Here is a 22,789-nt window from a genome sequence, read left to right as displayed (position 1 = left end):
ATCACAATCATTAAAAATCTCATTAAACTGCACAAGGACATTAGTAAGCTCATTACCAACTGCTATGCGAAGGCTAAATGAATATAATGTGTAAGTAATGATGTGCGCTCTGCCAGGCAAGGCTAGAAATCAGTTAATAACCCATTAAATTGGGGCATTTTTTAAGTTTGAGTTTGTACCATTCCTCACACAATTAAGAGTTTGCTAAACGGAATTAAGAGAGGAGACCATGTCCCGCGGACGAAAACATGCAGCCTCCGACTGGCAGGGCACAAAGCTGGACTGACAGTTCTGTAGCGAGCGGGGCATTTTTATTCAGCATGAGTCAGTGTGATGTGTGTGTACATGAATGTTTTTGGTGTGGGTGTGCTCGGCTCTTCATTAGAATGCCATCTTCTGCCCTTTGACTCACAGCGAAAACAGAACGGATCGATTCTGACTCCTTTTCACGCAGTTTGCCTGGTTTGCTCCCTTTCACTCTTAAAGATCAAGATCTGCATTTTAACAGAGATGAAGCAAACCCTCTTTAAAAACAAGCAAAATATTTCCAAATTTTGCTGTTCTTTTAATGCTGAGGGTATTTTTTAAATTGTAAATAACCCTCTGAAGTACTAAACGTGTAGCATTATTTGGTACTACAGTTATGTTTCTACAGTATCGGTTTAAATATCAGCATTTTACTCTGTCTATGCTATTGTAAAGAGGCAACTGTTACTAATTATACAATAATGATAGAATTTATTTTAATTTATTAATAATAATTTGATAATTATAATGATAATAATTTATTTATTTTACAGTGAGCAAGTTGCTCTTGTTTCAGGTATGACACTATAGCAGGTAGTGATGAGAATTCGTTCTGAAACTTTGCACCATGCTCAAAGCCATGAGTCAGAACACAGAACTGGAGTGGGACTCATGGGAGAACGTCAAATGACAGTATTATTATTATTATTTTGCTCTCCTGCATAAGTGAAGTGTGATTCTGTTTTTCGTTGCACAGCTTTGGCCTTAAAACAGTACCAAATCATAAAACCCCCATGCACATGGGACAGGCTGTTCAGCAACATGAGAAGAGAAGGTCGGTGTGTTAGAGTGCAAGTACATAATCAGAATAAAGGCCCACTGGCCACTCAGTGTTGAAGATAGGCTATATGTGCAAAGTTACCACCACATTTGCACGGTGTGATGAGCTACTTCCCCCTAATGGACTGTGGCGGGCATTGCAGGAACCCTTGAGGGGCAAAATCAGCAAAAATTGTCCCACATTTTAGGTCAGATTCCTTTCAAAAGTGCTATGATAAATTTCAACTTATAAAAGTGGAACGTTAACTTAACTTTAGAACTCAACAAAGAAAGACTTCTCTAGAAGACACTTAGTGAGCCAAGTGTGCCGGTGACCTTGGGTTGGCATGACTACTCATTTTAAATAGTTGAATGTGACAGTCCAGAAAAGGAGTTGACTACTAGTCTGTGAATCATTGTTTACCTTAATGGCGGTGTCTAGTCACCATGCAGCATCAGCAGTCTGACCCATAGTTCATACAAACATCATAATCAAATAACTATTCAGGACCAGTTTTAGAGGGCTTAACACAATCCACCATTTTTTTTAACTGGTGAAGCAGAAAATATCATCATAAACTGTACCATGAAATAAAAGTATACCAAGTCTTATTGAAGACTAGCAACTAACTCTTTCGACAGAAGCCGTGATGAAAACACTAACAGCCCATAACTCGAATTTGTTAAACCAGTTAATAAAAAAATAAAAAAAATGATCTAAATATAAACACAATATTATCATGTTGGGCATGATAAGCGTATACACAAGCATTCAAAATGTTTGGGATTAGTGCCATTTTTTTTTTTATAATTCTTTTTTCTAAATTAAAAAAAATAATAATACTTTTATTTAGCAATTATGCATTAAATGAATCAAAAGCGATAGTCTAGACATTTAAATATTACAGAATATTTCTATTTTAAATAAATGCTGTTCTTTTGAACAATCCATCAAAAAAAATCATTAAAAAAAAATCCAACAAAATGATTATGCAGCACTATCGGTTCTTGATGATTTCTGAAAGATCACGTGACACAGAAGACTTGGGGAATGACTGCTGAAATCACAGGAATAAAGTGTACTTTAAAATATATTCAAATAGAAAACATTTGAGATTGTCATAATATTTCACAACCTTGCTGTTTTTACTCTATTTAAGCTACTTCTTTTAAAAAAAACTAAACATTTGAATGGTAGTGTACACACATAGCCTTAGTTAATTGAAAGCACTTTTAAGCACTTTTCAACAAAAGATATTTCAGATTCATTTCTAAAACTAAATTCAAGCACTTTCAGCACTTCAAGGGCCTTGTGCGAAATGAAAGTTCACAAATCTCAAATGGCAGATTCATGCAGCTTGTGTAGATATATAAACAGTGTCAATACAACAAACATGTTTCTCTCACTTATAGTTACTGTCAGTGTCTTGCAGATACTTTCATTTGTTATAGGGTCTCAGAGCAGTTCAGAGTGAAATTCTGACTTGAAGGCTCCAAATGAACCAATCTCAGAAGCCTGCCATGCATTTCACCTATGACATGCTTGGTGAACACAACAGGCTCTTGTGAAATTCACATACAGTCAAATAGAAAAACAATGACATTCAAATGCACTGGCCTGTCTCTATGCAAAGCCGTCCTAGTTTTCTGGTGAGATTTATAATTTTGGTAGCAAATGCAAATAGACATTTTTTTTCACCTCACTGAACTCTTAAAGGGATAGTTCACCCAAAAACGAAAAAGTTGTCATCATTTACTCACCCTCAAGTTTTTCCAAACCTGTTCAAGCTTCTTTCTTCTGTTTAACACAAAAGAATATATTTTGAAGAATGTTGGTAACCAGACAGTTGACGGTAGCCATTGACTTCCATAGCATGAAAAAAAAAAATAATATAGAAGTCAATGAGAATAGTTCCTTCAAATGTCTGGTTACCAATATTCTTCAAAATATATTATTTTGTGTTCAACAGAAGAAAGAAACTTGAACAGGTTTGAAACAACTTGAGGGTGAGTAAATGATGACAGAATTTTTGGGTGAACTATCCCTTTAATGTTTATTCATCTATGCTGTCTGTGAGCGTGAGTGTGCTGATTTGCAGATAAGCACCTCATTAATAATGTGTCCAGCTCTGGATGGCACACTCTGCCGTGAGCGCTAATAGAGTGCACACAGACGGGCACAAGGTCAGATCAAGCTGATTTACATGTTAGACACTTTTCCTTGAAGCCCAAACAAGGTGTCTGATCATTTTACTCTAATAACAGTTTATGTGGCGCATCGCAATGCGGACTGCTTTGTGATCCTGTCACTATATAATAGTGTCTTGGCTCAGAGGCTATTATTGAAGAATAAGGGAGTTAAAAATGAAATTTGGCATGACAGAAAACTCAAAGCCATGTGCACCAGAGCACCTCACACTCATTTCACATGCAAACTATTTTCAACTGCTGATGTTATGAGTAACAGTGCTTTGCTGCACTCACACACACTTCGGGTTTGCTATCAGGTCCAATACAGTTTGCACTGCTAACAGCCTCTTTGCTATGACAGGATAACAAAACAATCCACACTGCAATGAGCAGTTTGATGAACATATTTAATCATTATAATGTTTTGCAGTTTATGCATACAACATTTCTTACTATTATCAATGTTGAAAAGTTATGCTGCTTAATATTTCTGTGATATTAATATTTCACCACGATTCTTTGATGAATAGAAGTTCAAAAGAACAGCATGTATTTAAAATAGAAATCTTTTGCAAAATTGTAAATTTCTTTACTATTACTTTTGAACACTAGTATATATATATATATATATATATATATATATATATATATATATATATATATATATATATATATATATATATCCCACATTAAAAAAATAAAAATAAAAAACTTTAGTGGGGTCAATGAACACAGTGGCAAGTAAAAGTCTGAACCACTGACCCAAGTGGGAAAGCAGAAAAAGAAAATCCTAATTAATTCACTGTGACTGGCCTGGCAAAGTTTCTAAACATCTTTGCAGTCATTCAAAAGTACACTTCTATGGGCCATTGTCTGATGTCAGTAAGTTGTGGAACTACAAAACTAATCTTTCGTGCCGCTTAGTTACAAAAAAAAAAAAAAATAATAATTAAATGGCAGTGGAAAATGAGAAACAATATGATTTCATGGTACATTGACACCTTTTCATATCAAACAATCAAGGAAAGTTTGATTTGACCCATTCAAACAATTCTACTGCCTCACCTGCGTAGGTAATCATCATCTTGTGTGTCTTCAGGCATTTCCTGGTTTAAGGCTTCTTGTGATACGTTTTCTGAACGAGAGGTGGCAGATGGCCGGTAAACACGCTCTAGCTGGCCAGTTTCCTGGTTGTAGACCAGCCCGACGGCCTGATCCTCATGCCGACTGGTAGCTGTGCTGTGGGAAAAGGGTATGTGAGGCTCTGGGGTGTCTGGGCTGGGCTCTATTGGTGCACGTTCAAGCAGGTGATGATCAGAATGAGAGACTGGGGCTACGCTTTGAAAGACAGGACTAGTAGGTTGCCAAGCTGCGCTTCTCTCAGCAGATGACGGCTGACCGGTTCTCTCCCAGCGCTGAGTACCCCGATTATAGGTGAAGAGGTTGTGGCAGACTCTACAGCGATTCATGTGACTGTGGGAGCGGTTTTCGCTGCTGTAAAGTGGCTGGTAATGAGATGGGCCCGGTTGCTCTGGGTCAATGTTGTTATTTAGCATTTCCTGAGTCTGCTGCTCCTGCCTGCTGCCCTCTAGTGGCTGCACTAAGTCCTGCATTTGCTCATAGTCCATGAAATAGCGGTTAAGGTTACACTGCAGAACGTTGCGCATGGAAGAAGGGCTGCTGTGCCCCTCTTCCTGTGGTGGGCGGTGCCTGCTAGAACTAGTCCCTGATGAGCTGCCACTGCTATGAGGAAAGCCCCATCCATCACTAGCAGAGGTGTAAACAGGTGATTGGCTGGAAGTTCCTTGCTGTCGCAGGACAGAATGCAGGCTGACGGAGGAAGCACTGGTTCTGGGTGGAGTCAAACTACTACCTCGTCCATTAAGCACACTGCTTGTCCATTCTGCCCCAGGGAAACGGCCTCCCCCTTCCCTACCTGGCGGGTGCTGCCGGAAGGGTGGAATGGGTGCCATTCCAGCCACTCTCCTCCTTCCAGAGCTAGAAGAAAGGTTCCGCATGTTGCTCCCACCACCATACACACAGCTAAATGCTGAGGGCCGATTTGCAGCACGAGATTCGACAGGAAACCGTGGTATCCGTGGCTCTGTGCGTGCAGAAGAAAAGGTGGATGCGTGTGATTGTCCCTCCAGGGAGGTGGAGTCTGAAGAGTCCTCGTCAGGCGGAGACGGAACCCTCGTTGATGAGCAACGGCTACAGAAACACACAACTCCGAGTGGCTGAACGCAACCATGGTATGGCAGCCGGGAACGATCCCTCAAAACACCGTAATGCCCAGACGAATCAGAGGCCTCGTCAGTGGAAGCAGCAGGAGTGCCTCCAGCCTGAGGGACTGAGTTGCGGGAAGTGAGGATGTGCAAAAAATTGTGCAAGATTGGTGTGCGTCTTACAGGCTGGGACTGCAGGAAGGAGCGCTGACGGAGATGAGGCATCTCCACACTGTCCATTGGAATCTCAGGATCATCATCATTCTGCAATGCACAAATACAAGCACATTTACAGTCAAAAAAAATTTAAGAATAGAAATATTCGTAGCATCTTGTGTCAAAACATTTTTTTTGTGTCAAAACATTTCCAGCAAAAAGTATCACCTGCTGATTTGAAGGGTTCACAATGGCAGTTAGAAGATAGTGACCCAATGGATCAAATCTCACCAACCTGCAAAAAACACAGAGAATCCGCACAACAGCATCAGATGCACTGACATCAGATGTAAACTCTGATTTGCCTGTATCTAAATGTTGAACATTAAAGGGATGGTTCACCTGAAAATTCAGTCATCACGTACTCACCCTAATGTTGTTTGAAGCGCTTCTGACTTGATATTTTTAATGAAACCTGAGATTTCTTTCTCTCTATTGAAAGCCCATTCCACCAAAACCTTGACACTTTAAAAAGTTCATAAAGAGATTGTAAAAGTAATCTATATGAATCAAGCATTTTTTTCCAAGTCTTCTAAAAAGATATGATCGCTTTAAGATGAACAGATTTAATTTAGGCTTTTCTTTATACAGTATATCAAACATTGATCTAAACAAATTCATAGGGTGCATCAGATGTGGTAAACGGAAGCTCAAATGTGCTTGCTTGACGAGCAAGAACAAACCTCTTGTTTTTTGTGCATCAAACAAACATGTTTGATCTTTTGTTTACTATATTTGATGTGCTCTATATGTAAGTGTGTTGATTAAAGTCCCCCTGTAGTCAATTTTATCCCTTAAAATTCATCTTTGATAACCAAAATGACATATTTAAATGTTTTTTTCGGTAAAAAAAATCTTCATTCCTTAAAATAGCCTGAATGTAATCTGAATGTAGCCTGGATCCATGATATACAAACGAGCCCCACCTCCACTCACTCACACCAGCTCAGAATAGCTTATCCACTCTGTCAACTTTACTATAGTAAAAGCTGCACAATGGCAAGTGGAAATACTGGTTTAATTCAGCCATATATGTTTGAACCAGAAACTGAAGAAGAAGTGGAAAAGTGAATAATACAGGTTCGTCTACAAGTCGATGTATCAGAATGGTAATGCGTTTTATGTATCGCTCTCTACATGTCGAGATTATTTATTGATGTATATATTTTCTACCGGGTGTTCAAAATATGTAGTTTTGTGTTTTATATTGTGGTCTCCGGGTAACCGGCTAACTCACATTATTACTTTCTTACTGAAATACTTCTGCTAATCAGCTGTGGGCCACTATTACCTAAAACTGTGTCTATTAATGCAGATTGTCTGTCGTTCTCACTACTTTGAGTAATGATAAAGGATGGAACAAGATTTGTTTTGCAAACTTTAATGTTACATCAGTCATTCACATTAGTACTCGGCTAACGTATGCACCGTTATTAATACAGTTAATAATTCCCGCATGTGCAGCGCAATAAATTAGAAATACACACACACGGGTTTGTTGATGGACAAACACTTGTTAATTATGATAGTGAGGAATTAACATTTGTACCTCAAACTGAGTAGCGTTTCACTGAGAAACGCCATGCTCAAGTCGTCTTTGCGATGGAGGTTCGGGTTAAATAAGTTCTTCCAATGTTTCATCGTCGGAATCGCGCTCGGATTGATATGGTAAAATCGACGTCATCTTTACTGTCTTTACAGTGTGCACAATCGCTAAGGACTGAGGAGGCCTCTGGAGCTGAAGTACAGTTATGGTAATGGCCATTAGCTTCTGACAGGCGCTGTAAGCGGTAGACCAATCACTACAGACTGAGCTGTCTGGCCAATCAGAGCAGAGTAGCTCACGGAAAGGAGGAATTTTGAGAGACTGATTCATCCAACAAGTCGTTTGAGAATCATGGAACAATGTAGTGATGCACAATGTATATCATGAGAAACTTAAACTTTTTTTTGACCTTTGATGCATGTAAACCTGTTGTAGGAGACCTCCAAAACAAAATTAGTAAACTTTAAAATAGCATAATAAGGGGTACTTTAAAGTCCCCATGAAATCAAAATTGACCCTATTTACTTTGTTAGCGCATATTACTAGTCTTGTGGTGAACAATTAATCCGTGCAAGAAAATATTTAAAAAAACATTTTTTTACCATGGTAATCTTTAATCAAAATCTGAAAATGCCCCTCCCCTCTGCATTGGAGGACCTTCTCTGATGACGTAGGTTTGAGGAATTGGTTTGGGCAACGCTTAACCACTCCCCTCAAACCGTTAGTCTGCTATGAGCAGAGATGGAGAGGAGGAGCGCTAGAGTAAAACCCTGCCCTCTGTTCAATATTCCTTTTCACTGGGAAATACGTCATAACACTGGAGAAAAGTCGTTTGCAACTTCCGGTTCACGGGGACTTTAAGCATATTAAAAACACCACATAGACATATAAACAACATTTAAAACTTGATTTTCACCACAGGGGGTCTTTAATGTTTATATGAGAATAAAAGCATAAAAAATCTGTTTAAAGCAATTGTGTCTCTTCAGAGGAATTTTCTTTCACAATTTTCTTATGATCTTTTTCAAACATAAAAGTTTTGCTGAGTCAATGAACTTTCAAATTAGGGACAGAAACCTCTCATGCTTCATTAAAAATTGGAAAAATTGGGCTTGGAACAAAATGGGGGTGAGTTATTGATGACAGAATTTTAATTTCTGCGTGAATCATCTCTTCAAATTAATAACATTTACAATGCGCATCAAACCTGACTCTCTCTGTCTCGCTAGCAGTCTTCACCACAGTGAAGGGCTCCTTCCGACTCCAGTCCCATAGATGCAGCTCGTTGTTGCTGGCAATGAGCAACAGCTGAGCCGTGGGATGGAAAGCAAGGGATGCGATCGCTGAGTTACTCTCTGTGAGCCAGCTCTCACTGCCTCCCTGAAACAAAATCACATGATACTTTAACATTTGAGCAAAATTAAGTTGTGGTGACAAATGTACTGAAAAAAAAAGTGTTGACAAAACAATCGTTCAATATGGGTAAAGTGAAGACTCACATGCAGGTCCCAGATTCGGACCTCTCCGTCCAGGCAGCCAGAAGCAATAAGGCCAGGTATGCTAGGGTGAAAGGTTAGGCACCAGGGCGTCCGGCGGTGGCCCACCAGAGAGTGAACACACCTTCCTGTCTTAACCTCTGTGATGTAAATGTTGTGGTTCACATGGGTGGAGGCCATTAAAGACCTATGAAGAGAAAAAAAACAAAAGTTCCTCTCTAATTATCTTGCTGATGAGGGGCCTGAGTGGTCTAAGATCCGATCAATCAGTCAGTTTTTATTTCAGTCAGTAGCCTATTTATTTATCAGATCAGTACTACTGAGGACTATGAAGGAGTAGTCAGAGGGTTATTACCTATCTGGACTGAAGGCCAGAAGAAAGGTCGAGCGGGGGCTGTCTGGTAACTCCACTTTCTGTGACACCGAAAGAAATTCAAATGAGAAGTGAGTGATTTCACTTTAGTCACATGCAAACCATATTATTAAGGCCCATTCACACCAAGAACAATAACTATTACAATAACTATAACTATACAATTTTAATAACTAGATGTACCGCATCGCGGTACAAAATATGACCGCCGCTCAGGCCTGCACTGGCTTTCCACAAAAATAAATGACGTGGAGTAATTTGGCTGTATTGCGTGTTTATGTATATACCTAAAAAAAGTAATAGTATGTGCATGTCTGTCTGTGTGTGTGTGTGTGTGTGTGTGTGTGTGTGTGTGTGTGTGTGTGTGTGTGTGTGTGTGTGTGTGTTTGTGTATGTGTGTGTCTGTGTGTGTGTCTGTGCGTGTATGTATGTCTGCGTACATGTGTGCGTGTGTGTGTTTGTGTCTGTGCATGTGGATTTGTATGTGTGTGTATGGGTGTGTGTCTGTGCGTGTGGATGTCAGTGTGTGTGCATGCTTGCGTTTGTTTGTATTCCTGCATATGTGTGTGTGACAGTATCATCCTAAACCAGCAACCCTTCGCTCAACAGCACCATCTACAGGCCGATGAGTGTACAGTCACTAAATGTGCACATAAATGAATTTATTTTATACCCCCCATGGATGAAATTCTACAAAACTTAGCAGAGGATACCCCCAGAGGATGTCAAGTTAATCATACACATGAAATATGGTGCAGTTCTGAACATAACATCTGAAGATAGGGGCGATTAAAGCAGAATAATATTGCATTTTCATTTTTTATGGGAGGGGCGCAAATCACAAATGAGTGATTATGGGCTAGGTTGATGTGGGCCCTTAAGAGCAACATACCATAAAAATTTCTTCATCCTCGGTGCCACGGTTCAGGTAGTTATTTAGGAAAAACTGCATTTTTTTTGGGTTTGGGGGGGCCCAGCGCGGGGGGGGGAGTGGCCCCCGGGGACCAAACGAAATTTTTCTGTAGAAGTCTAGTGGGGCTACATGCCCACCAAATTTCATGTTCCCCGGTGTTTCGGTGTCCCTGGTATCGTTGACGAAAAATTTACGGGGGCCCCAGCGCAGGGGGAGGAAGTGGCCCCCGGGGACCAAACGAAATTTTTCCGTAAAAGTCTAGTAGACCAACATACCATAAAAATTTCTTCATCCTCGGTGCCACGGTTCAGGTAGTTATTTAGGAAAAACTGCATTTTTTTGGGTTTGGGGGGGCCCAGCGCGGGGGGGGAGGGGCCCCCGGGGACCAAACGAAACTTTTCCTTAGAAGTCTAGTGGGGCTACATGCCCACCAAATTTCATGTTCCCCGGTGCCCCTGGTATCGTTGACGAAAAATTTACGGGGGCCCCAGCGCGGGGGGGGGGGAAGTGGCCCCCGGGGACCAAACGAAAATTTTCCGTAAAAGTCTAGTAGACCAACATACCATAAAAATTTCTTCATCCTCTGTGCCACGGTTCAGGTAGTTATTTAGGAAAAACTGCATTTTTTTGGGTTTGGGGGGGCCCAGCGCGGTGGGGGGAGTGGCCCCCGGGGACCAAACAAAATTTTTCCTTAGAAGTCTAGTGGGGCTACATGCCCACCAAATTTCATGTTCCCCGGTGCTTCGGTGTCCCTGGTATCGTTGACGAAAAATTTACGGGGGCCCCAGCGCGGGGGGGAAGTGGCCCCCGGGGACCAAACGAAATTTTTCCGTAAAAGTCTAGTAGACCAACATACCATAAAAATTTCTTCATCCTCGGTGCCACGGTTCAGGTAGTTATTTAGGAAAAACTGCATTTTTTGGGGTTTGGGGGGGCCCAGCGCAGGGGGGGAGTGGCCCCCGGGGACCAAACGAAATTTTTCCTTAGAAGTCTAGTGGGGCTACATGCCCACCAAATTTCATGTTCCCCGGTGCTTCGGTGTCCCTGGTATCGTTGACGAAAAATTTACGGGGGCCCCAGCGCGGGGGGGGAAGTGGCCCCCGGGGACCAAACGAAATTTTTCCGTAAAAGTCTAGTAGACCAACATACCATAAAAATTTCTTCATCCTCGGTGCCACGGTTCAGGTAGTTATTTAGGAAAAACTGCATTTTTTGGGGTTGCAAAAACGATACCAGGGACACCGAAGCACCGGGGAACATGAAATTTGGTGGGCATGTAGCCCCACTAGACTTCTAAGGAAAAATTTCGTTTGGTCCCCGGGGGCCACTCCCCCCCCCGCGCTGGGCCCCCCAAACCCCAAAAAATGCAGTTTTTCCTAAATAACTACCTGAACCGTGGCACCGAGGATGAAGAAATTTTTATGGTATGTTGGTCTACTAGACTTTTACGGAAAAATTTCGTTTGGTCCCCGGGGGCCACTTACCCCCCCGCGCTGGGGCCCCCGTAAATTTTTCGTCAACGATACCAGGGACACCGAAGCACCGGGGAACATGAAATTTGGTGGGCATGTAGCCCCACTAGACTTCTAAGGAAAAATTTCGTTTGGTCCCCGGGGGCCACTCCCCCCCCGTGCTGGGCCCCCCCAAACCCAAAAAAATGCAGTTTTTCCTAAATAACTACCTGAACCGTGGCACCAAGGATGAAGAAATTTTTATGGTATGTTGGTCTACTAGACTTTTACGGAAAAATTTCGTTTGGTCCCCGGGGGCCACTTCCCCCCCCCGCGCTGGGGCCCCCGTAAATTTTTCGTCAACGATACCAGGGACACCGAAGCACCGGGGAACATGAAATTTGGTGGGCATGCAGCCCCACTAGACTTCTAAGGAAAAATTTCGTTTGGTCCCCGGGGGCCACTCCCCCCCCGCGCTGGGCCCCCCCAAACCCAAAAAAATGCAGTTTTTCCTAAATAACTACCTGAACCGTGGCACCGAGGATGAAGAAATTTTTATGGTATGTTGGTCTACTAGACTTTTACGGAAAAATTTCGTTTGGTCCCCGGGGGCCACTTCCCCCCCCCGCGCTGGGGCCCCCGTAAATTTTTCGTCAACGATACCAGGGACACCGAAGCACCGGGGAACATGAAATTTGGTGGGCATGTAGCCCCACTAGACTTCTAAGGAAAAATTTCGTTTGGTCCCCGGGGGCCACTCCCCCCCCGCGCTGGGCCCCCCCAAACCCCAAAAAATGCAGTTTTTCCTAAATAACTACCTGAACCGTGGCACCGAGGATGAAGAAATTTTTATGGTATGTTGGTCTACTAGACTTTTACGGAAAAATTTCGTTTGGTCCCCGGGGGCCACTTCCCCCCCCGCGCTGGGGCCCCTGTAAATTTTTCGTCAACGATACCAGGGACACCGAAGCACCGGGGAACATGAAATTTGGTGGGCATGTAGCCCCACTAGACTTCTAAGGAAAAATTTCGTTTGGTCCCCGGGGGCCACTCCCCCCCCGCGCTGGGCCCCCCCAAACCCCAAAAAATGCAGTTTTTCCTAAATAACTACCTGAACCGTGGCACCGAGGATGAAGAAATTTTTATGGTATGTTGGTCTACTAGACTTTTACGGAAAAATTTCGTTTGGTCCCCGGGGGCCACTTCCCCCCCCGCGCTGGGGCCCCCGTAAATTTTCCGTCAACGATACCAGGGACACCGAAGCACCGGGGAACATGAAATTTGGTGGGCATGCAGCCCCACTAGACTTCTAAGGAAAAATTTCGTTTGGTCCCCGGGGGCCACTCCCCCCCCCGCGCTGGGCCCCCCAAACCCCAAAAAAGGCAGTTTTTCCTAAATAACTACCTGAACCGTGGCACCGAGGATGAAGAAATTTTTATGGTATGTTGGTCTACTAGACTTTTACGGAAAAATTTCGTTTGGTCCCCGGGGGCCACTTCCCCCCCCGCGCTGGGGCCCCCGTAAATTTTTCGTCAACGATACCAGGGACACCGAAGCACCGGGGAACATGAAATTTGGTGGGCATGTAGCCCCACTAGACTTCTAAGGAAAAATTTCGTTTGGTCCCCGGGGGCCACTCCCCCCCGTGCTGGGCCCCCCCAAACCCAAAAAAATGCAGTTTTTCCTAAATAACTACCTGAACCGTGGCACCGAGGATGAAGAAATTTTTATGGTATGTTGGTCTACTAGACTTTTACGGAAAAATTTCGTTTGGTCCCCGGGGGCCACTTCCCCCCCCCGCGCTGGGGCCCCCGTAAATTTTTCGTCAACGATACCAGGGACACCGAAGCACCGGGGAACATGAAATTTGGTGGGCATGCAGCCCCACTAGACTTCTAAGGAAAAATTTCGTTTGGTCCCCGGGGGCCACTCCCCCCCCGCGCTGGGCCCCCCCAAACCCAAAAAAATGCAGTTTTTCCTAAATAACTACCTGAACCGTGGCACCGAGGATGAAGAAATTTTTATGGTATGTTGGTCTACTAGACTTTTACGGAAAAATTTCGTTTGGTCCCCGGGGGCCACTTCCCCCCCCCGCGCTGGGGCCCCCGTAAATTTTTCGTCAACGATACCAGGGACACCGAAGCACCGGGGAACATGAAATTTGGTGGGCATGTAGCCCCACTAGACTTCTAAGGAAAAATTTCGTTTGGTCCCCGGGGGCCACTCCCCCCCTGCGCTGGGCCCCCCCAAACCCCAAAAAATGCAGTTTTTCCTAAATAACTACCTGAACTGTGGCACCGAGGATGAAGAAATTTTTATGGTATGTTGGTCTACTAGACTTTTACGGAAAAATTTCGTTTGGTCCCCGGGGGCCACTTCCCCCCCCCCCCGCGCTGGGGCCCCCGTAAATTTTTCGTCAACGATACCAGGGACACCGAAGCACCGGGGAACATGAAATTTGGTGGGCATGTAGCCCCACTAGACTTCTAAGGAAAAATTTCGTTTGGTCCCCGGGGCCACTCCCCCCCCGCGCTGGGCCCCCCCAAACCCAAAAAAATGCAGTTTTTCCTAAATAACTACCTGAACCGTGGCAACGAGGATGAAGAAATTTTTATGGTATGTAGGGCCCACTCTTAAGGGCCCACATCAACCTAGCCCATAATCAGTCATTTGTGATTTGCGCCCCTCTCATAAAAAATGAAAATGCAATATTATTCTGCTTTTATCGCCCCTATCTTCAGTGGAGATGTTCAGAACTGCACCATATTTCATGTGTATGATTAACTTGACATCCTCTGGGGGTATCCTCTGCTAAGTTTTGTAGAATTTCATCCATGGGGGGGGGGGGGGGTATAAAATAAATTCATTTATGTGCACATTTAGTGACTGTACACTCATCGGCCTGTAGATGGTGCTGTTGAGCGAAGGGTTGCTGGTTTAGGATGATACTGTCACACACACACATGCAGGAATACAAACAAATGCAAGCATGCACACACACTGACATCCACACGCACAGACACACACCCATACACACACATACAAATCCACATGCACAGACACACAAACACACACGCGCACACATACATACACGCACAGACACACACACAGACACACACATACACAAACACACACACACACACACACACACACACACACACACACACAGACAGACAGACATGCACATACTATTACTTTTTATAGGTATATACAAACACGCAATACAGCCAAATTACTCCACGTCATTTATTTTTGTGGAAAGCCAGTGCAGGCCTGAGCGGCGGTCATATTTTGTACCGCGATGCGGTACATCTAGTTATTTCTATGAGAATAGGAATCTTATAAATGGAACCAGTTTTATAAAAAATTTTTTTAGAACAGACTGCCAATCAGAATCCACCGAATTTAAAGAACTTGAGCATTTAAAGCAGGCAACCGACATAACTGCAGCGCAAGATTAAAATAAACAGAACGTTATCATGCTGTAACGGAAAGCAGATGATCAGGTCTGCCTTTGTGTTGATTAATCAAATCTAATCAACAAACAAAAGGTACTGATTAACCCCTCAAAACAAAACAACAGTGTTAGCAGATGCTCGGTCAGGTCCCCTGAGTTAATCTCATCAACTCAAGAAGATATTCACACTGAAAAGGAAGGACAAAGTTCGCCACGCGGTTCCACGTGTGCACGACTCTGCATACACACACACAAAACACAGACTCCTTATCATGCCCGACCACTTGTGGTCAAAATTACCTTTTTAAAATGTTTAAAATGTATTTCTTGCTGTGCTTATGATCCTTATACCCGAAATACGATATCTATAAGCTTTATTGATATGTAATCAGTTTAATATGCATGTAATCACGAGAAATCCTGCATTTGTGTTGTTGACTAACAGAATTGTCATTCGCGGTATTGTTTTGTTCAGAAGAACACAACGGTGTTGAATATTTAGCACAGAATATTAGAGGATGCATTATTTGATTAATACCAGTTTTATAAATGTTTATGAACGAAGTTTATTCCGCCAGCATTAGTTAGAAGAGGCGTGTACCTTTCGCAATGAAAGGACATGACCACAATACGTCCTCCCAGGCGATTGGGTCACGCACGCAAGGGGGCGTGACTTGAGCTCCATCAAAACACAGCGGGCTCTCTCACCTCTCTCTCTCTCACCTCGCTCTCATCTTTCCTCCTCTTCTACCGGCGCGACGCTTCCCCGAGGAACATCCCGGAAGGCCTCGGACAAACACATGTTCGAGTCGTAGCAGCCGTTCTTTTGCAACTAAGTTATATTTGCCTCTTCCTTCACGGAAGATGAAGACGAACTTTCTCGGTAACGTTACATTTCAGTGAGCCTTTTCAAGCTTCCCGCGACACCGGAAGACGCAGTCGAAACAGGACCTCGTCCGCGCTTTCAGCATCAACCAAACAGAGAACAGACGTGCAAGTATATTTATCTGATAAAAGCTGCTTTTCTGGGGTCCGTCGTTTAGGTTTCTGTATGTAACAATTACTAGCTTTTCCCTTCTCTCTATTTCTCTCTTTCTTTCTTTCATTTCATTTTATTCTTATCACGTATGTTATTATTGTTTAAATGTTTGTTTGTGTTTATTGTTTGCATTTTTACGTACGTTTCTATTCGTAGCTCATATAATCTTTAGTCACATTTATTAAAATCCATTTATTCTTTTCACTGTCTCTGTGTTTGAAAACCCACCATTCTAAAGTCAATGAAACAAAAGATCTTAAGCTACAAGCTCGATATTAGACTACATTCAGTAGTTTTAATTAATAAACTCATAAAGTTTACTGTTCGTGGCCAGAACCTAAACTTTCTTGGAGTTTGTAAAGAGATAACCCTTCTTAACTGTGATAATCTCACCTTTACTCGCTGGACGAATAACGATTAGATCAGTTACAGAACCAGTTAATCTCTATAATTGATAAAATAAATGTACATGCGACTTATGAATTATGACCATGAGTCATAATTATTAATATTTCCAAAATTCCCTATATTCTTAAGCTAATTCAAATTTACCCAAAGTCGTATTCGCTACAATGCCTTGGTGTGGATGCTAATATATTTATCGGTATAGTTATCGTTCTTGGTGTGAACAGGCATTTATTTACTTATGCTGAGCAGTGTGTACCTTTTCAGGTCAATTGTTTTTTCTTTTTATAATTATGAAAGAAAAATCTTACATGGCTATAAAGCTATTTATTTGGAATTATTTTTATTTATTTATTTTAGAACCTACAAATAGTTAAGATCCACAGTTGGCACAACAAATAAAAACAAAATCAACCATCTTAATAAAGATGAAAATAGTTCCTTTCTAATTGTGATACTGACACTACTAGAGATCAGCAGGCAGTTTATTGCTTCTGACACATTGTACTGAGCAGGCGTTTCCCAGATGACAGTGTCAAAGATCTGCGCATCAGTTACCTGGCTTTGCCATTTCATGCGCTGTGTCTTCTCCTCTACAAGCTGCTGTAGGATCCTGTGTGAGGCAAGACCTCGTGCTCCTCGCTCTCGACTAGACAGGATACACACTGAGTTCTTCTGTCCCACCTTCATCTCCACACACACGCTCACACCAGACCCAGAGCCGTCCACAGGCCCACATGCACTGGACCACCGCTGCTACTACCACGCCATCATTCTGGGGTAGAAAAAATGAGAAAGTTCATGAATATCTTAGAGCATCACAACTTGATTTCAAATAATATTTATTTGATGAGACAATTTCCCTTTATGTTCCAGTAGGGGTTCAATCTTCAGCTGGCTGGCAGGAGCCGCCACTGGCATGTCATGTGACCTGTCAGTGCCGGCAGGAGCCGCCACTGGCATTTCACGTGACCTGTCAGTGGCTGGTTGGCATACAGTCTGATTCTGGCATTTCACGTGACCTGTCAGTGGCTGGTTGGCGTCTGCCAGTCTGATTCTGGCATATCACGTTACCTGTCAGTGGCTGGTTGGCATACAGTCTGATTCTGGCATTTCACGTGACCTGTCAGTGGCTGGTTGGCATACAGTCTGATTCTGGCATTTCACGTGACCTGTCAGTGGCTGGTTGGCATACAGTCTGATTCTGGCATTTCACGTGACCTGTCAGTGGCTGGTTGGCATACAGTCTGATTCTGGCATTTCACGTGACCTGTCAGTGGCTGGTTGGCGTTTGCCAGTCTGATTCTGGCATTTCACGTGACCTGTCAGTGGCTGGTTGGCGTCTGCCAGTCTGATTCTGGCATTTCACGTGACCTGTCAGTGGCTGGTTGGCGTCTGCCAGTCTGATTCTGGCATTTCACGTGACCTGTCAGTGGCTGGTTGGCGTCTGCCAGTCTGATTCTGGCATTTCACGTGACCTGTCAGTGGCTGGTTGGCATCTGCCAGTCTGATTCTGGAATTTCACGTGACCTGTCAGTGGCTGGTTGACATACAGTCTGATTCTGGCATTTCACGTGACCTGTCAGTGGCTGGTTGGCGTCTGCCAGTCTGATTCTGGAATTTCACGTGACCTGTCAGTGGCTGGTTGGCGTCTGCCAGTCTGATTCTGGCATTTCACGTGACCTGTCAGTGGCTGGTTGGCGTCTGCCAGTCTGATTCTGGCATTTCACGTGACCTGTCAGTGGCTGGTTGGCGTCTGCCAGTCTGATTCTGGATTTTCACGTGACCTGTCAGTGGCTGGTTGGCGTCTGCCAGTCTGATTCTGGCATTTCACGTGACCTGTCAGTGGCTGGTTGGCGTCTGCCAGTCTGATTCTGGCATTTCACGTGACCTGTCAGTGGCTGGTTGGCGTCTGCCAGTCTGATTCTGGATTTTCACGTGACCTGTCAGTGGCTGGTTGGCATACAGTCTGATTCTGGCATTTCACGTGACCTGTCAGTGGCTGGTTGGCGTCTGCCAGTCTGATTCTGGCATTTCACGTGACCTGTCAGTGGCTGGTTGGCGTATGCCAGTCTGATTCTGGCATTTCACGTGACCTGTCAGTGGCTGGTTGGCGTCTGCCAGTCTGATTCTGGCATTTCACGTGACCTGTCAGTGGCTGGTTGGCGTCTGCCAGTCTGATTCTGGCATTTCACCTGACCTGTCAGTGGCTGGTTGGCATCTGCCAGTCTGATTCTGGCATTTCACGTGACCTGTCAGTGGCTGGTTGGCATCTGCCAGTCTGATTCTGGAATTTCACGTGACCTGTCAGTGGCTGGTTGACATACAGTCTGATTCTGGCATTTCACGTGACCTGTCAGTGGCTGGTTGGCGTCTGCCAGTCTGATTCTGGAATTTCACGTGACCTGTCAGTGGCTGGTTGGCGTCTGCCAGTCTGATTCTGGCATTTCACATGACCTGTCAGTGGCTGGTTGGCGTCTGCCAGTCTGATTCTGGCATTTCACGTGACCTGTCAGTGGCTGGTTGGCGTCTGCCAGTCTGATTCTGGATTTTCACGTGACCTGTCAGTGGCTGGTTAGCGTCTGCCAGTCTGATTCTGGCATTTCACGTGACCTGTCAGTGGCTGGTTGGCGTCTGCCAGTCTGATTCTGGCATTTCACGTGACCTGTCAGTGGCTGGTTGGCGTCTGCCAGTCTGATTCTGGATTTTCACGTGACCTGTCAGTGGCTGGATGGCGTCTGCCAGTCTGAATCTGGCATTTCACGTGACCTGTCAGTGGCTAGTTGGCGTCTGCCAGTCTGATTCTGGCATTTCACGTGACCTGTCAGTGGCTGGTTGGCGTCTGCCAGTCTGATTCGAGCATTTCACGTGACCTGTCAGTGGCTGGTTGGCGTCTGCCAGTCTGATTCTGGCATTTCACGTGGCCTGTCAGTGGCTGGTTGGCGTCTGCCAGTCTGATTCTGGCATTTCACGTGACCATAAAAAGAAAACAATGTATTTCCTTACAGCGAGAGTGTCAGACAACGCGTTATACACGCAGTTCAGCCGCGGCTGACTGGATTGAGCATCCGGTAAAGCGTCAGTAAGCAACCAGTCTGATCACATCCATTTTAACTGGTTTAATTGGGATAAAATTCCATAAAACATCACTAATTCTAAATTATAGATGCACGAGATTCCATTCATAAAAAGAAAATTTATTTCCTTACAGCGAGAGTGTCAGACAACGCGTTATACACGCAGTTCAGCCGCGGCTGACTGGATTGAGCATCCGGTAAAGCGTCAGTAAGCAACCAGTCTGATCACGTCCATTTTAACTGGTTTAATTGGGATAAAATGTTCTAAAACATCACTAATACTAAATTATAGATGCACGAGATTCCATTCATAAAAATAAAACAATGTATTTCCTTACAGCGAGAGTGTCAGACAACGCGTTATACACGCAGTTCAGCCGCGGCTGACTGGATTGAGCATCCGGTAAGCGTCGGTAAGCAACCAGTCTGATCACGTCCATTTTAACTGGTTTAATTGGTATAAAATGTTCTAAAACATCACTAATACTAAATTATAGATGCACGAGATTCCATTCATAAAAAGAAAACAATGTATTTCCTTACAGCGAGAGTGTCAGACAACGCGTTATACACGCAGTTCAGCCGCGGCTGACTGGATTGAGCATCCGGTAAAGCGTCAATAAGCAACCAGTCTGATCACGTCCATTTTAACTGGTTTAATTGGGATAAAATTCTCTAAAACATTACTAATACTAAATAATAGATGAATGAGATTCCATTCATAAAAATAAAACAATGCATTACCTTACAGCGAGAGTTTCAGACAACGCGTTATACACGCAGTTCAGCCGCGGCTGACTGGATTGAGCATCCGGTAAAGCGTCGGTAAGCAACCAGTCTGATCACGTCCATTTTAACTGGTTTAATTGGTATAAAATGTTCTAAAACATCACTAATACTAAATTATAGATGCACGAGATTCCATTCATAAAAAGAAAACAATGTATTTCCTTACAGCGAGAGTGTCAGACAACGCGTTATACACGCAGTTCAGCCGCGGCTGACTGGATTGAGCATCCGGTAAAGCGTCAATAAGCAACCAGTCTGATCACGTCCATTTTAACTGGTTTAATTGGGATAAAATTCTCTAAAACATTACTAATACTAAATAATAGATGAATGAGATTCCATTCATAAAAATAAAACAATGCATTACCTTACAGCGAGAGTTTCAGACAACGCGTTATACACGCAGTTCAGCTGACTGGACTGAGCGTCAGTAAGCAACCAGTCTGAATTCTCTAAAATGCCAATCATGCAAAAGAACATAATCATATCAACAGATGCATAATACACGAGCTAGAGAGGGAGGAACATACAAAACAGATAAACTGGCAAAAATCAATGGTTTCTGAAACTTGCAAAAGGCAGACTGCCAGACAATAGCCAACCACTGGCAGGTCACGTGATATACCAGAATCAGACTGGCAGCTGCCAGTCTGCCACTGACGGTCACGTGACATGCCAGTGGCGGCTCCTGCCAGCCATCTGAAGATTGAACCCCCGTTCGAGGAAGGAGTTATTTAAATGTGATGTCAAATCTTCCAGCATTGTACCTCACCACACACCGCCTCTAAATAACATCTCTGCACAATCAGCACAAGTGTCAAAGGTGATTACAAGGTGTAACAGAACATTTTCAAGCGTATCGAATCAACACTACAGTCTCAAATGATGGTGTATCCTGGTTGTGTCACACGAATAGGCAAAATGGGTCTATATTTTATAATCACCTAAAGAGCCAGTCAAAACCTTGGTCACAAATTCACATCAACCAATGACAGAATGATTCATTTGAATAACTTAACCAGAAAAATATAAACTTTTATTGTACAGTAAAAAGACAGTAGAAGAGTTATAATTCTGGGTAGAAAACGGTTATAATAGTTGACTAATTTTTTTTTTTACTTAAAATAAATAACGTTAAATGTTAACTGTCATTTTACTAAAATAAAATAAAAAATAGAAAATATATAAAAACATATTTTATTTCAGCTAGCTGCCTTTTTAGTTTTAAAAATAAAACTGAAAATATATTAATAGAAACTAATTCAAAATATAACTATAGTAGCATTAGGTAACATATTTCAGCAAAAAGCAAAAGAAAGGCCAAAATAGAACTAAACATGACAATAAAGCAGTAAAGAGATATCGTTAAATAATAATCTTTATAGGCCAAATCATTAAAGAATGGTAAACGCCATTTCCTGTAATTGTCTCTGTTATATGGGTAAAAGTACCACACAGGGCAACTGATAAAAAGACAATAATTATAAATATGTTACTTATATTCAGGCATGCATTTTGCATGAAACTAACACAGGTTGAAAAACAGGCGGATAAGCTTTGCAGTTTTTGTTACACTCTAATAAAACTTGAGCTACCATCCATCTGACAGGCTACATGTTTGACTTTAGCTGTTATATTCTGCTATTAAGGATAGATAGGGGATATAAAAGGGCTGTAAACGGAGTGTCGCTTATTAAATTAACTTCATGGTGGTCATAGAATTAAGGAACTAGTGAACATCATAACGTTGATTTACAATGTTTGTTTGTTTTTGAATGAGGAAATTAAGCTAACAGCTTTCACGTTTAGCAGTTAGCAGGCTACAGTTTACATCATGTGATGCATTCATTCTCACAGTTACACAGTGTTTCAATTATGAGTGTTTTTTTATTTAAAATATATTTAAGACAACCACTCGGGGTCTCAGCTTTGGCCTACCTTTTCTTCATATTTGTGTCCGATTATACTCCTTGAAATCGTAGATATCAAATAAAACAAGTACGTTGGAGACCCTAAGCAGCAGGGACGTTGCCTAAATCGTCCCTGCTAATTTTATTTTCGGATTTATATATATGGGGAATATTCTTCTTTATTTCCGAAAATAGGGTCGCATGTACTTTAGATTTGTTGCTGTGTTCCTGCCGAAACGCGTACAGGCAAAACCAATGGAGCACAGATCATTCATAGTCAATTACCGAAAACATCGTTCATGCTCAAACCTTACATCACTTTGAGCTGTCACTGAATGTAAATCGGTAATGATTAAACCATTTGCTAAATGACAACTTGACATTTACTTTGTTAGTATACCTACGGGTATGAACATAATATTTAAAAATATCTATATGCAAATACAAATATAGGAAACTGAAAAAGAATGGCCAACAAATGCTAGGAGTATTAATTCACAGCCCCTTTCCTTATAAAGATAGCAGGTTAAGTGTAAAAGCAATTAGTTCACACATTCAAATACATCTTAATTGAGACTGGTCTTAAATGTCAGATTAAACCAGACCCACAGAAGCAGTTTACGGTTATTTTATCAAA

At 42.8% G+C, this 22,789-nt stretch overlaps 1 protein-coding gene across 4 annotated transcripts in view; it reads right to left on the bottom strand.

The window, feature by feature from the left end:
- The window catches only part of LOC308687290 (activating molecule in BECN1-regulated autophagy protein 1A-like), a gene marked incomplete at both ends in the record, with an annotated part of 163,578 nt that extends 141,121 nt beyond the window's left edge, over positions 1-22,457 (bottom strand). For 3 of the 4 annotated variants that reach the window (XM_081359699.1, XM_081359701.1, XM_081359700.1), the window contains 7 exons: positions 4,321-5,744; positions 5,865-5,931; positions 8,450-8,622; positions 8,742-8,925; positions 9,094-9,152; positions 16,935-17,151; positions 22,181-22,457. In XM_081359699.1, the coding sequence (XP_081215825.1) occupies positions 4,321-5,744; positions 5,865-5,931; positions 8,450-8,622; positions 8,742-8,925; positions 9,094-9,152; positions 16,935-17,066 (2,039 nt within the window). The remainder of the gene's footprint in view (positions 1-4,320; positions 5,745-5,864; positions 5,932-8,449; positions 8,623-8,741; positions 8,926-9,093; positions 9,153-16,934; positions 17,152-22,180) is intronic. The other variant, XM_081359702.1, reaches the window with a different exon arrangement.
- Between the last annotated feature and the right edge of the window lie 332 nt (positions 22,458-22,789).

Source organism: Scardinius erythrophthalmus (genome assembly GCF_964197995.2).
Source record: "Scardinius erythrophthalmus genome assembly, chromosome: 2".
In the NCBI taxonomy this organism is placed as follows: Eukaryota; Metazoa; Chordata; class Actinopteri; order Cypriniformes; family Leuciscidae; genus Scardinius; species Scardinius erythrophthalmus.
The sequence above is the reverse complement of the archived record's forward strand: the minus strand, read 5'-3'. Positions and strand labels throughout refer to the sequence as shown.